At 39.2% G+C, this 14,419-nt stretch overlaps 1 protein-coding gene across 1 annotated transcript in view; it reads left to right on the forward strand.

Moving 5' to 3' along the window:
• The window catches only part of TFPI (tissue factor pathway inhibitor), a 53,353-nt gene that overhangs the window by 8,811 nt on the left and 30,123 nt on the right, over positions 1–14,419 (forward strand). The window contains exon 2 of the mRNA XM_089502044.1: positions 10,773–10,895. Within this exon, the coding sequence (XP_089358170.1) occupies positions 10,778–10,895 (118 nt within the window). The 5' untranslated portion in view covers positions 10,773–10,777. The remainder of the gene's footprint in view (positions 1–10,772; positions 10,896–14,419) is intronic.

Raw genomic sequence — 14,419 nt, forward strand, 5'->3', positions numbered from 1 at the left:
ATAGCCTCTTTGACTGAACTAAGGCAAACAGGTCAAAAGGACCATTATTCCTTTACACATTTAATAGAAAGGCCTGAAGGGCACGTGCAAGTGGTTTTGGCTGAATCAGCCCACAAACAATCTTCAGTTCAGTTCTGAAATCTCAGTGGTACAAAGCACTTGATCACATGAATCTTTGCAAATTCATTCACTAAAGTAGGATGCACAGCTATGATGACCCTCCAGATATTGTTGGACTATGACTCCCTTAATACACATCCCAGGTGGGTAATGTTCAGGGACCCTGGGAGTTGTAGGCCAATGACATATATGCTCCTACGAACTGTTTGTACTAACTGGTGCTGCCACTGGTTAGCAACTGGATCAGGGTATTTTAAAAAACTTTTGAGCATATTAATTACTGACTATACAGAACTACCTCATTTGTTCTTGTTTTGCTCCCCTGAATTTGCTGAAGTCAATTATTTTACATATGTTTTGTGCAATTATGTTATCCCATGTCTCATTCTACAGTTTCAGCATGTTACCTAAGACAAGAGGAAAGTTCAGAGCAATTAACCCCAAGACTGCATACTTCCCGGTTTCTTTTTTCTAAGGTGGTGCAACAGTTTGGGAATCGGAAATTGGGAAAGTGAGTGAGAAAGATAAAAGAAGTTTCAGTACTGGCTTGTGTCTAATTATAAACTCAGTCCCGCTCCCCATTCCTCTTCCAAACAATGTGATACATTTTAAGTGAAAAAGGGATATTGTGCAATTTTCAGGGGAAGAATTGATTTCCTTTTTTAAAATGAACCAATTTATTCTTGAAATCCAATTACCTGTCATTGCTATTGGATCGACTGCACTAATGTGCATCTTGATCTTATTCTTCGTGGTGTCTAAATGGGTTTCCATTGAGTGCAACTTAATTTTTTTAAAAAAGATGTGAAGCTAATAATGATCTCTTAAAATGCTCCAATAGTCACAATCTGAAACCTCCCAGGGAATAGTTTGCTTTGTATGTTTAGTATATGATCAAGTGTTACACAGTCATTAAAATTGTAGCATTATTAGCTAGCTATACATATTTCTACTCCTAATTAGAGTCATCAAAATATTCCTTTCCCTCCCACGCATTTATTCTGACATTTCAGCGGACTCAGTTTATTCTTAAAATCACATCTTGGATATTTATAGAATGAAAGGTAGTCATACATAGTAGTCATCCAGCATATTACTGATTTCAAGCTATTTAGCAATATGGTCAAGACAATGGATCAGATCATTTATTTGTCACTCACATTTCTTCAAGAGCAATAAAATTAAAGGACCTTCAGTAAAACAGTGGGCAGATGAACATAAGTTAAGAAAGGGAGGGAGGACAGTATAAAATGGTATAAAACAGAAGAAAATGTTCATAACTCTTTCCAAGACATACTTGCCATTTTGGACTATACTTTTATATTAATGTTCATCTAAAGTAGGAGTGGGCAAAGTGTGGCCTGTGGCCTGCTTTTGCCCTTGTTGTTGTTGTTGTTAACTGCCCTCAAGTCGATTTCAGCCCATTTTGACTCTGTGGATGAGACATCTCCAAGACTCCCTGTCCCCCACTGCTCTGCTTAGTTCCTGAAAACTCATAGCTGTGACCTCCTCAATATATCCATCCATCCATCTAGCATGCAGCCTTCCTCTTTTTCTACTTCCCCCCATCTTTCCTAGCATTATTGTTTTTTCCAATGAGTTGTGCCTTCTTATGATGTGTCTGAATTACAACATCCTCAGTTTAGTCATCTTGGCTTCCAGGGACAGTTCTGGCTTGATGTAATCTAGGATCCATTTGTGTGTTTATTTGGCTGTCCAGTGCATCCTCAGCATTTTTCTCCAGCACCATATTTCAAATGAATTGATTTTCTTCCTATATCCTTTGTTAACTATCCAGGTCTCACACCCGTATATGGTAATAGGGAAAACAATGGCGTGTATGATTCTGACTTTTTTGTTTCTGTATATCTTTGCATCTTATAAACTTTTCTAATGTGTCCTTTGGGACCACCAAATGTAGCCGCAGAAGCCCCCCCCCCCCTATCTCCAAAGTCCCTCAAAGCCTATAGACTACTTTTATTTTTTAAATAATATATTTTAGTGATAGATTAACACAAACATGTTTGAAATAGCATGTCACTACAACTCACAAACCCTAATATTCTCCTATTATTATTTTTAAAAAGGCCAATTTTCCACTGATTTTTGCCCCAGAGCCACCCAAAATATAACCAAATTTGCTTCTATTGACCCTCAAATGTTCTCTCACACCTCTTGAAAACCTAAAATAAATCTTTAAAAATTGACCCAACTATGGCCAAAATAGTATCTGGAAATGATGTGACATCACTTTGGGCATGTTCAAATAGTCTAATGTAGCCCAGCAAACGGCCAAACAGTGGAAAAAATCTCTCCTTGTCCCCTGCATTGTTGCCCATTCCTGATTTAAAGTAATATAAAATGGATACATCACACAGGGAGAATAATGTTCAACTTTGATCAACTCAAATTATTATTCTCTCCCCAGAAGGTTGTAAGATTGCATGGATCAGGCACATACACGCCTTTGTGTGGGCCACTTGCTTGATGTGTGTGCATGGGCGATGTCACTCCTCAACCACATAAATTATGCTGCTTCCTGGTAAACATCTGAACCAGGTCTCAAACTCACTAAGGCATATATTCAAAATAAAGTTCCCTGCAAGTGAAGTTTGACATGTTTCTGCCTGGCATGAGAAGTGTGCAAGTGTAGATGAGAGTGGCAAAAGGCCAAAGGATGTTATCAGTGGGTACTTAGCTCCTGGGGATGAATAAACCAGCATCACATTCAGGATGAGCAACTGCTCGGGAAGCATCTGATGGATGAATGTATTACTGCTTCCTCTTCTCATCTCCTTACCAGATAATGTGCGCTCCACCAACCTGCTCATGTGCCAAAAGCACACTCCTATATTGGACAGAAGGGCAGGAGGTCCTCTCAGACAGAAGCATGGGCACCAGCCATTGACCATTATCCTGGTGGATGTACAAACATGTGGGACATGCAGAGGAATTTGGATATAGCTTTGATTACAGTATATGCAACAAATGAACACTTTTCTTAGTCTTGTATGCCTGTACCCCAAGCTTTAGTTATGATTCCCACTAAGGATGAAAAAACTATACTTAAATGTTTGAATCCCAGATGAAATCCGGGTTTCCCAAGTGTAAGGAAAAGATTATTCATGAAAAGAAGCGGGCAGTCTGCCGCTGCCGCCATTAGCTGCGCCAAGAAGCCCCAGCGGCCAAACCGCTAGGCTTCTCGGCGCAGCTAAAAAGAAGTGCCGAAGTGGTGCCATGAGGCACAAGGTGCACACTTGCGGCAACACTTCTGCCGTGCGACGTCCGGACGCTGTGTGTCCAAGACATAAAGATGGCGGTGCCCGTGTGGACGGGCGCTGCCATTTACTAGGGACAGGGCCAGTTAGGAAGGTAAGACCCTTCCTAACCCTAGCACGCCCCTTCCTAAACCTAGTACGCGCAGAGCGCATACTAAATGACTGTCTGTAACGCGCCTTAGATGGACAAGAATCTTTGTCATTTGGGAATTATTCTGTGCAGGAACGTATGCAGATCTTTTGCATAGAAAACATCGTTGTCTTCACAGAAATGTTATTTTTATGCCCAGAAAGTTTGCTGCCCAGAAAGTGTGATTTTTTACAAAGAAAACAACAACTCACCCCACACACACATAACACATGCATTTTTCACAAAACAAATTCTGGACTGTGAATACTGTGTTTAGTATATGATAAAGGAGGGAGAGATGCAGGCCCAGCTCTATCAGGCCTGGCCTAGATTAAGAAGCTGAGCCCTCCCTCCAGTCCATCTGCCTTGGTCCTGGCCTCAGAGGGAGAAAAGACCTGCTGGACCTGATCCCCTTCCCCACCACCATTTCCTTCTCCTTTTGTGTCATGTCTTTTTAGATTGTAAGCCTGAGGGCAGGGAACCGTCTAATTAATAATAATAATAATAATAATAATAATAATAATAATAATAATTGTAAGCTGCTCTGAGAGCCTTTAAAGGCTAAATATTGTAAATAAATACATAAATAAATAAAGTGTTACACCATCATTTAAAAAATGTTACATTACTGGCTAGCTATATGTATCTCCACAGTCCAGAATTCACAGTCCAGAATTTGTTTTTGTACAGTTTTTGAAGACTTTCTTGCACCAAGGATCAAAACGGTCAAATTTTTGATGTGGCCCATGGGGGGGGGGGGGGCATATTGGCATGCCTAATTTGCACATGCATCTTGTGGGCAGAAATGCCTTATCAAATCATTTTATTAATTTCCTCTAGTCATCTATAACGAAATTCAGTCAAACGCATTGAGCCATATCACATGCTTGGGGCTTACTCAATGATACTGTTGCTCTCCTGTTATTCTCCCATTTGAAATCATCTTGTAAGCTTTTTTTGGGGGGGGGAGATGCAAAAAATCTGTTAATGAACAAATTTCCACACATACTATGTTTCGATTTGCAGTCCAAAAGTGAAATTCTGCTTTAATGGTGATTTTTGGGTGGTCAGTGGTGGAACTGCTGTGGGTTGGGAAATGTGATCGGGAAGAATGAAGAAAAAACATTTAAATCTTTTAAATGTTATTTACTCTGTAAAAGTAAAGTTTGATAAATGACCACTCCCCCCTCAGGCTTGTCAGAACCCGTAACCTTGTTCACTACCCCCATGCCTCCTTTTCCTTCTCTGCAGCTAGACTACTACAATGCCATGGTGGTCTACCCTGATTTTTTTTTGGGGGGGGGGGGCAGACAGACACACACACGCACACATATAGAGAGAGATGTAATGGGAAAGAGACCTTTTTAAAGGTAAGACTGCTTGCATTTTATATTTCTGAGAAGAGGGGATCTATGTGTGTTAAATAGAAAAAGGGCCAATACTTGGTGACAAACAGGAACTGGTGGCTTTTTAGTGAAAACAAAGGTTGCAATGCCAGGACGATTATTACAAATTAGTAGTTGGAAGAGTCTTGCTTTCATTACACCTTGAAAAGGTGTTATTTAGCAAGAGAAGAGCCTAATGCAATAAGGCATATGGCAGCTGATCAGTGAAAATTTAGCTCCACTTTGGGGGTTTTGAGCAGTATTTCCCAGAATTTTCAATGCTCAAGTGGGAGAGACAGATTTACTCATGCTGACTCATATTTTAACTTGTGTGTCAAGAATACTGTCATTGAAATCCCCATCTATAGATATGTGGATGCCTTCAGGTCGCCTGTCAACTTATGGCAACCCCGTCAAGTTCATAAGGTTTGCTTAGGCAAGAGATACTCAGGTGGTTTTGCCAGTTTCTTCCTCTGAAATACAGTCCACTGCACTGCGTATTCATTGGCCATCTCTCATCCAAGTACAAACCAATACTAAGCTGACTCTGCTTAGTTCCATGACCAGATATAATCTGCTGCCTTAAGGGTATTCAGGCAGTGCCCCTCTAAACATGAGACTTCACTGAAAGTGTGAAATTGATTTCTTATCCTTTTTTGGGAAGAGCAGCAGGGGTTTGATACAAGTCTGGAGATCATCTGAGCGCTTTAGAAAATGATTGGGAATGCATCCCAAAGATATATGCACTTGTGGCACCATCAACACAAGACATAATATGAAAACAAAACAATTAAACCCATCCCAACCAGCTACAAGACTTCATCTATGACCTAGTTTTTGCATTAAATGACAGGGAAGTGGCTTAGCAGCACTTAATACATGAATCTATTTTAATTTGAAGTTTCCTACTATAATGCCAGCTGTGACATGATGCTGGCCTCCCTCAGAATAATAATTATAATCATAATCATAATTTTTATTATTGGTCTTGTTTTCCTGAGTGTATTTTGTATTGTATTGTGGTTTTTATTCTTTGCTGTAATCCCACCTGGATCTGCAGGGAGAGGCTGGAAATACAAATTATTATTATCATTATTATTATTATTATTTGTATTTCCAGCCTCTCCCTGCAGATCCAGGTGGGATTACAGCAAAGAATAAAAACCACAATACAATACAAAGTACACTCAGGAAAACACCACCAACAAAGAAATCCTAGCAAGACTGCAGCGTTTGGGGAGAGGCTTGGAACACTAGCAGTTGGAGCTGCCCCAGCTTTTGCATGGAATAATCAGCCTCCCTAGATAAGTCAGATGGCAAACATCCCATGCCCACTGGAAGCATTGTTGATTACCCACTCTATGAGAGACATTGAAGCTAACTCAGAGACTCTGCCCTGTTCTTGAATCCAGACAACTCTTCTGCATCCTATCAGTTTTGTTTCCCCAGTTTCGGATTGATACCTTGGTTCTATATTTCTGGATTTCTAATCAACTACAGTCAGCCCTCCATATTTGCAGCTTTGACTTTTTCAGATATGATTATTTGTGGATTTGATTAATGTGTTCTTTCTAGGAATCTCTAGGTCCTCCAGCATGAATCTGCCAGAAGCTGACCTGGAGTCATCTGGAGAAAACAATTCTCTAAACATTTGTATGTCCTCCAGTGCAATTCTGTGGTCAACCTCTGCTGGGTGGTGGTCATAGAGTTGTGTTGAAGGACCTAGCACAGGGCTGCACAACATATGGCCCAGGGGCTGCATGTGGCCCACCAAAGGATTTTGGGTGGCCCGTGAAGATGTGGAACAATTTCAAGACTCCTCTGCTACTCGGCCTTCTCCTGAGAAGGACATGTGGAGAGGAAGAAGGGCAAACACTCACCCTGCAAGGCTCCTCTACTGCTCTCCTTTCTCCTGAGGAGAGTGCCAGGCAGAGGAGGATGAGAATGGAATTAATATTAATAATATGTATTCTTTACTAATTAATATTAATTAAGTAATATTTTATTAAAACCTATCTGTGGCATGAAGAATTTTAGCCTGTTTTAATTTTGGCCCCTTCCTACTGCCAAGTTGTGCAGGTCTGACCCAGCGGTTCCTAGAAAGGTGTTTTCTCAGGTTAAAAAAGTGTGGTTTTTAATGCGGTTTTTTCCCCATTTTCACAAGGGTCCTGTGCCCTTAATCTCAGTGAATATGGAGGGCCCACTGTACACAACTTCTCATTTCCCCAAGTGAATTATGAAAAATGGAAATAACACCAGCCAGTGACTTCTATAGGCAAATTAACAGGACAGACGTGTTTGTCAATAGCAACACTCACCATTTCTTAAGAAATTCGACACTCAGCAACAATACCTGGAAAGGAGTGGAATAACTGCACACCAAAAAACAAAACCTTTTGTAATCTTTCCGATACTTCCTCTCAAAAAGAAATTGGGAAGTGTCAAATGGCATTCTGATGGCTTTCCCTTACCATCATTCCTGCCCAGGGCTTGCTATTCATAGATTTCAAGGCCTGTGCTGGAAATGATGCAGGCGACAGATACAAAAAACAGTCCTGAACTACTTTTAAAAGTAATTTTAGAAACAAGACAATGAACTCAGACAGTCAACTTGGTGAGAACAGTTGAATGCAGGACAATACTGGAAACTGCAACATGTTACATTTGTATCATGGGAGTTTACCGCACAGTCCCCAGGGACGGTCCCGGCGCGAGATGAAAAGGGGTGGGATGGGAATAGAATGGGGGCCATCACACATTTGATTGCACACCAGAACAATGCCGGTGCTGCTGGAAGTTCCCATTGTGTTCCTGATCCAGCCCAGAGGTGGCAATTTTCAGGAACATTTCTGAACAGTTCCTGAAAATCCCCTCCTCTGGGATGGATCAGCAATGGAATGGGAACTTCTGGCAGTATCAGCAGCATTCCGGCATGTGATCAAATGCATGATAGCCCCCATTCTGTTCCCATCCCACTCCCTTTCATCCTGCGTCGGGAGCATCTCTGGGCTGTGCTCTAAACTCCCTCGTTACACTGCTTTTACTGCTACATCATTCTATTTAAAGCAGTTCCTGAGCCTCAAGCTTTTCTCTGGGGTTTGTTTCAACCCATTTTAACTGTATACAACTTCTCATTTCCCCAAGTGAATTATGGAAAATGAAAATAACACCAGCCAGTGATTCTATAGACAAATTAACAGGGCAGATATCTATTAACAGGTAGGTGTCTGTCAGTATCCATCAGAATGTGTTGTTAGCGTTGCTAAGCATTCATATTTCTAATGCACTTTAGGCTGCCATCCTATTTGATCAGTCAGTGTTGGGGTAGAATGCTTTGTTTGCAGTAGCTTGTTGATATGGGTTTGTTTGTTTTTTAAATACAGTTATTTGCCTTAAAATGCATTGAATGAGACCTGTAACAAAATGGTATAGTGTGGGATGCTTCTCGCTTTTTGTCCCATTCCCAGCCCATTTTGTTTAGGAAGATTCACTTCTTGGGTGTTCTCTGTGTATGTGTCTGTGTAAAAAGTGCACAGGAGGAAAGTCTGCAAATTCTTGTGTTTCCTCAATCTTCCTAGTACCACTCTCTTGTACACAGGTGGATTTATTTTGAATATAAATATACATGACATCAACCAAAATTGGAGCAATGGAACAAAATGCAACAATACTGCCAATAAGAAGATAATAAAGTTTGTAATGTAGTAGGTGTGTGTGCTTTGAAGTGAAATAAATTTCCACTGAAATTTCCTCAGTAGAAGAAATACCTTGGTTGACTAAACTGTGTTGCATCCTAATGTAATACATATGTACAAACAGATGAATAATAATAATAATAATAACTTTATTACGGCCAATTGGCCAGCACGAAACAGATGAAAAACACTGTGTGCTTTCACTTAGTGTGGAAAAATCATAAAGCAGATTTTAAGAGTAGTTTATGGAGCCCAGTGGCATCACTAGGGATGTGTGTAAGGGTTCAGACCACACCAGGTGACACCTTAAGTGGGGCTGACACTACTGCTCCTCAAACACCTACCATTGGTCAGAAAGTCTGTGGCATTCACCTCCTTCCCTTTAATATGCTTTAAGCGATGGTGGGAGTGGGATGAATCTCAGTGGGAGGAGAAAGGAGGGCCTCCAAAATTATTTTAAATTAAATTTTCAAATGTCAAAATTTGACATTTTTAAAAAATAATAATAAAAATGTTGATTTTTTTTGGAAAAATTATTCTTTTAGAAATTTCTGTAGAAAAATCACATTTTAACCCAATCTTCACTATGTATATGTAAATATATTTAGATTGTGCATATAATATTGCAATTTGAAGGTACAATTTTAATTTTGTGAATTGTTTATGTCACAACTATTAGCATTACATCCAGTGGTATATGGGAAGTATGGTTTAGGAGTAACACTAGTGCAAAAAAGCATGACTAAGGATTCTGTATGGTGTGAAATGGGAGGAGGTCAATGGGGGGGGGGGTGACACTATGAGTTACCACACCAGATGACACCAACCCTAGGGATGTCACTGATGGAGCCTGCTTCCACTGTGATGGTATTACTTTTGGCCACTGTAAACACTCTAAAAGTGCACTGTTAAGTACTACTAAATCCTATGCTTCAGGTTATGCGATTTATTTATTTATTACAATGGAACATACCATCTCTGTTTTATGGTTTGTTAGCTGTAATAAAGGCTTGACTGACTGATTGACATATAACCTCTTTGGCCACTTTGAACAGCAAGGCCCAGGTTGTTCGTGGTATCATCTTGCACGCTGTGTGTAATACTATATCTCACACCCACATTTTAATACTACCTATGCCTTCTTGGACTTTGCTTTCTGAGCCTGCTTGCTGGACTTTAGAAAAGATTTACCCACCCCAAATGCAGTGAAACTCAGCTGAGCTGGCACTTCTACTCCAGCCTTACGTGTGTGATTGATTTAGTTGGACATACATAACTTTACCATTTTTTCAAATGTATAACTCTTTTTAACACAGACTAATGAGTAAGCTCATTTACTAATTCAGGATACACACACACACTTGTATAACACAAATAATTCATGTGCTAGAGCTCCAATGAATTAGGCCATATATAGGGGAGGGAGGGAGAAATCTAGAGTCAGTAATCAAATCAAAAATTCAAAAAAGGGTTAAGCATGTCCAGTGTTAATCAAATGTGTTTTGCTAATTAAATTTATGCTAATACATTTCCATTTACTTTGTCTTCATTTACCTAGTTGCCTTTAAAATAAATCTTGCAACCACTTTTCAACATAGCCAATGGCAAGCCTTTAACTCGCCTCTAAAAACAGTAAGATTTTCTGTTGTCAGGACAAGTTTCACAAAGTTTTGTGCTAACCACCTCCCTTAATAGATGTCTCCTGTCCGGATCTCCTTTTCAGAGAACCTGTCCAGTAACTCATTCTTTCTTTTCTCCTGCCTTTTTTTATTGCAATAGGTAGACTCTCCTGGGACACTTTGGTAGGGGATACAATGGTGGAGCTGTCTGTGTTTATTTTTAATCTTGGTTCCATCCATCTAAGACAGTTGTGTCACTCTCTCTAATGCTAGAGCTGCTTCTGGAACATTATCATGTCACCTTCAGATTGCAAAATGTTCTGCCAAATATATTTATGTAAAATTAATATTGCTGCAACACTCCAAAGAGGAAGATGATCATAGTGGAACAGAAATATTTATCAACTATATAACACATTTTAGAGAATGAAGATCTTTGTGCCCTTACTTTTTCTCCCTGATGTGAGATCATTTAGGCTAAACGTAGAGTCAGTTACTTATTCAAACACCTCTTATACATTTTTTTTTTACTCTTGCTTGCTTAGGAAATATGAGGAGAATAAGAATAGATGTGTTACTGGCTGCCAATTTATATCTTCTGGCCAGTGTTGTTCCTTCTCATACAACTGAAATATCAGAGGATGGGGAAGAATATGAAGATGATGTAGGTAAGCAGTCTGACTTATTCATTTCCATAAACTACAATACATTGGAAGAAATATATCTCTATTGAACTGATCATGGTGTGTGCAAAAGAGGACACCACTGAATTTTTAAAAATTACCTTTGAGTGTGTCTTTTGCTTTTGTCAATTTGCTTTTGGTCTGTCTCAGTTTTGTGTGTTTCCTTGGTCATTATATCCTATCCTCCCTTAATCTGTATTTTTAATCTCCACAAAATTATAGTTTGTTATGTACATAAATGCATATTTTGAATGTCATTTCTCACAATATGTGTGTACAGGACCTCAAGGCATGTAGACTTATGATATGACAACCCCATGGATTTCATAGGATTTTCTTAGGCAAGGAATACACAGAGTTGGTTTGCCATTGCCTTCCTCTGAAATACAGTCTGACAGCAGCTGGTATTCCTTGATCCCATCCAATTACTAACCCGGGCTTATACTGCTTAACTTCCAAGATCAGGTGGGATCAGATGTCTTCCACTTCTTTAAGCCCTTTCTCACAAAATACACATTAAAATGTATTTTACCTTTAAAATATGTGCTTTTCATTTTTTAAAAAAATTGAAAATTTAAGACATGATACATATATACATACATACATATAATGGACATACAACACATAACCATATATACTTATAGTCTTCTGTTTCTTTCCATCTACAAACTTCTGTATAGCAGTAGATGTGGATACTCCAGGTCTAGGTGAGAACATTGTCTCCTCTGCAAGAGGAGATTGAAAAAAATATTGTCCCACAATGGGTAATGGTGCTCCCAGGACTTGGGGGCAGGGGTTTGTACTGGGAATTTTGCCACATTTTCAAATATGTTTTGTTCCACCCCACCCTCAGCACATTCAAAAGGTCTGTGTGTGATCAGATGTAGTCTTTTGAAAAACATTGGCCTGAATCAGAAAGGCAGCTGTGGTGTCTTCCGGTACATGACGCACACCCCAGATCATCCAGAAGCCACTCCAGGGATGTGCTTGAGATGCCTAAGGCAGCCCAAAACCAAACCCATAAGGAGCAGATCTTTTTTGCTCTTTTTGAGACCACAGCAGGAGTCACCCTTGGGGCTGTGACATGTATTTGCCACAGCCCCTGGGCAACTGGGCTGGGAACGGCTGCTGGTCCCTCCTTCCTGCCCATCCATTTTGCAGGACTGTGTTAGAGGAAAAAGTGATCTATACAGCTCCCCAAAAAAGTGTGCAAGATGCACTCCAAAACATGGTAAAGTAGTCAGTAGTTGTGTATTGTTTCCCATTTGAAACACAACTTCTCCCCTTCAATTTTTGGGAGTACAGTAGGCATGGCGATCCTTGTGGCTCACAGAAACAGTCTTGGAAAGCTTAATGTGGCCAGCAAATTGCAGTTGACCCACCCATGGACAAGGGAGATCCCCAAGTCTATGGAGACCTTTACATTGTTTTGGGGTGACCTCATCTATTTTCCAAAGTGATTGGCTTGTACTTAATCATGTACTTTTACATGATTAAATCCTTCCTTTCCCCCAGTGTTGTGTCCATACCTTTCCTTCTCCACACTTTATCGTCACAACAGTCCTGTGAGGTGGGTTAAGCTTAGAGAGAGTGACTGACAGAAAGCCACACAGAAAGTTCTGTGGCTTTAGAGACAAAACTTATATAGGTTGATAATCCCTTATTCGAAATTCTGAAATTTGAAATACTTCAAAATCCAAAATTGTCCACATGGATGACTGCGATAGTGATACCTTTGCTTTCAGATGATTCTGTGTACAAAAAAGTCATTTCATGTTCATACTTATTTATAATACTATGTATAAAATCACCTACAGGCTATGTATATAAGATGTATGTGAAGCATAAACGAATTTCATGTTTAGAATTAGATCCTATTTCCAAGATATCTCATTGTGTACATGAAAATATTCCAAAATAAAAAAAAAAACCCAAAATACTGCTGGTCCCAAGCAGTCTCGATAAGCGAGACTTGAGTAGTATACATACATATATACATATTACAACATAACAACATGAACACACATTATTTTGTTTGGTGCAAAGAGAACATTGATATATTGCAACTTTTATCCTTCTGGCCACATTTCTCAAAGAAAATGAGTCACAGTTGTTAAAAGTCCCACTTTCTTGTAAATGTGAAAGTCTATGTAATATTAGCAGCATAGTCTGAAGATTCAGTTTGTCTAGCAGGAAAAGCTTTTTGAACAGTGTGTGGGTGGGTAAATGGCTGTGTGGCAAGTTGTCAAATCAAGCTGACGGAGAGGATAAGGAAGAAACCCATTTTCTCAAAATGGGACAAGCTGTTTTGCCTTGATAATGTTCATCAACAAAAGAATTTCAAAAAGCTCTACAATTCTGGCAGTACAGTATCAGTATAAATAGGAGACAACAGAAGAATAACCCACAGAAAGGAATAATGACTTTGTCCTATTTCAAACCAATCTTTCACAACTGGGGATGCGGGTAATTTTAAACTGTACTGCAGTTATATTCTGGAAAGAGTGTGGTTTTGTCAGGTAAAGAAATTTGAAACATAACAACATATATGTAGTGGAATTTAAAGACATAGCCATGTTAATCTGAGAATCAGTATGCGGAGGGATCCGCAGTATCTTTGGATGAAAGAGAGACATTAGTAGCATGACCTTTCCAAGACATGAATCTACTTCCCCATGCATCTGAGGAATTAGACTGAAGTCTATGAAAAGCTACCAACCTTTGTCTTTCACTTAGTCTCAAAGGTGCTACAAGAATATATATGTGGTTTATTTTGTTAAACATTATCTGAACAGAGGGAAGGGGTGATGCAACTTTTTGTGACAGCTGCAGTCTGGTTCCACACCTCTATGGTAAATACCAGCACCATGCTCCCTTTGTATTATATTTTATTATCTAATTTTTGTAGGGTGCAATTTGGTCTTCTCTCTGTGTACTTTTTTAATGGTTTTTCCCATACTCTAAAAAGCAACTGAACAATGTGTGGTTGGTAATCCATACATTTCTCACCTCGTGATATATTTTGTAAAAGGACAATATGGGTATATGCAGAAAAATCCACTAAGGAAAGTGTGCATAATTGTAAAATGTGCACAAAACACCATACTGAATGGGTATATGTAAAAACATATGCATATTTGAAAAAAATGCACTATATATATACACACACACGCACACGCACACACATTTTTGCATGGGAGACAACAGCATGTTTAAATGGGAACAAAATGGACTTGGTAGGGGGGGAAAGGGAGAATTCTCCTTTTTTTTATATAGTTGTTTACAGCCATGTTTGGAATGAGTCATGGATTTTAAGGAAGTAAATATGGCTTGGCTTGGCCTGAGTTCCTGTGTAAGAACATTACATGACTTGGGAGCCATGGTAAATAAAATGAACTGCTTTCATTACTTTACACATCCTTGGATAAAATAATAATAATAATAATAATAATAATAATAATAATAATAATAATAATAATAATATGAATATGAATACAAACATACTATGA

Source organism: Sceloporus occidentalis, unplaced genomic scaffold, assembly GCF_023333645.1.
Source record: "Sceloporus occidentalis isolate IW3139 unplaced genomic scaffold, rSceOcc1.0.p SCAF_191, whole genome shotgun sequence".
NCBI lineage: Eukaryota > Metazoa > Chordata > Lepidosauria > Squamata > Phrynosomatidae > Sceloporus > Sceloporus occidentalis.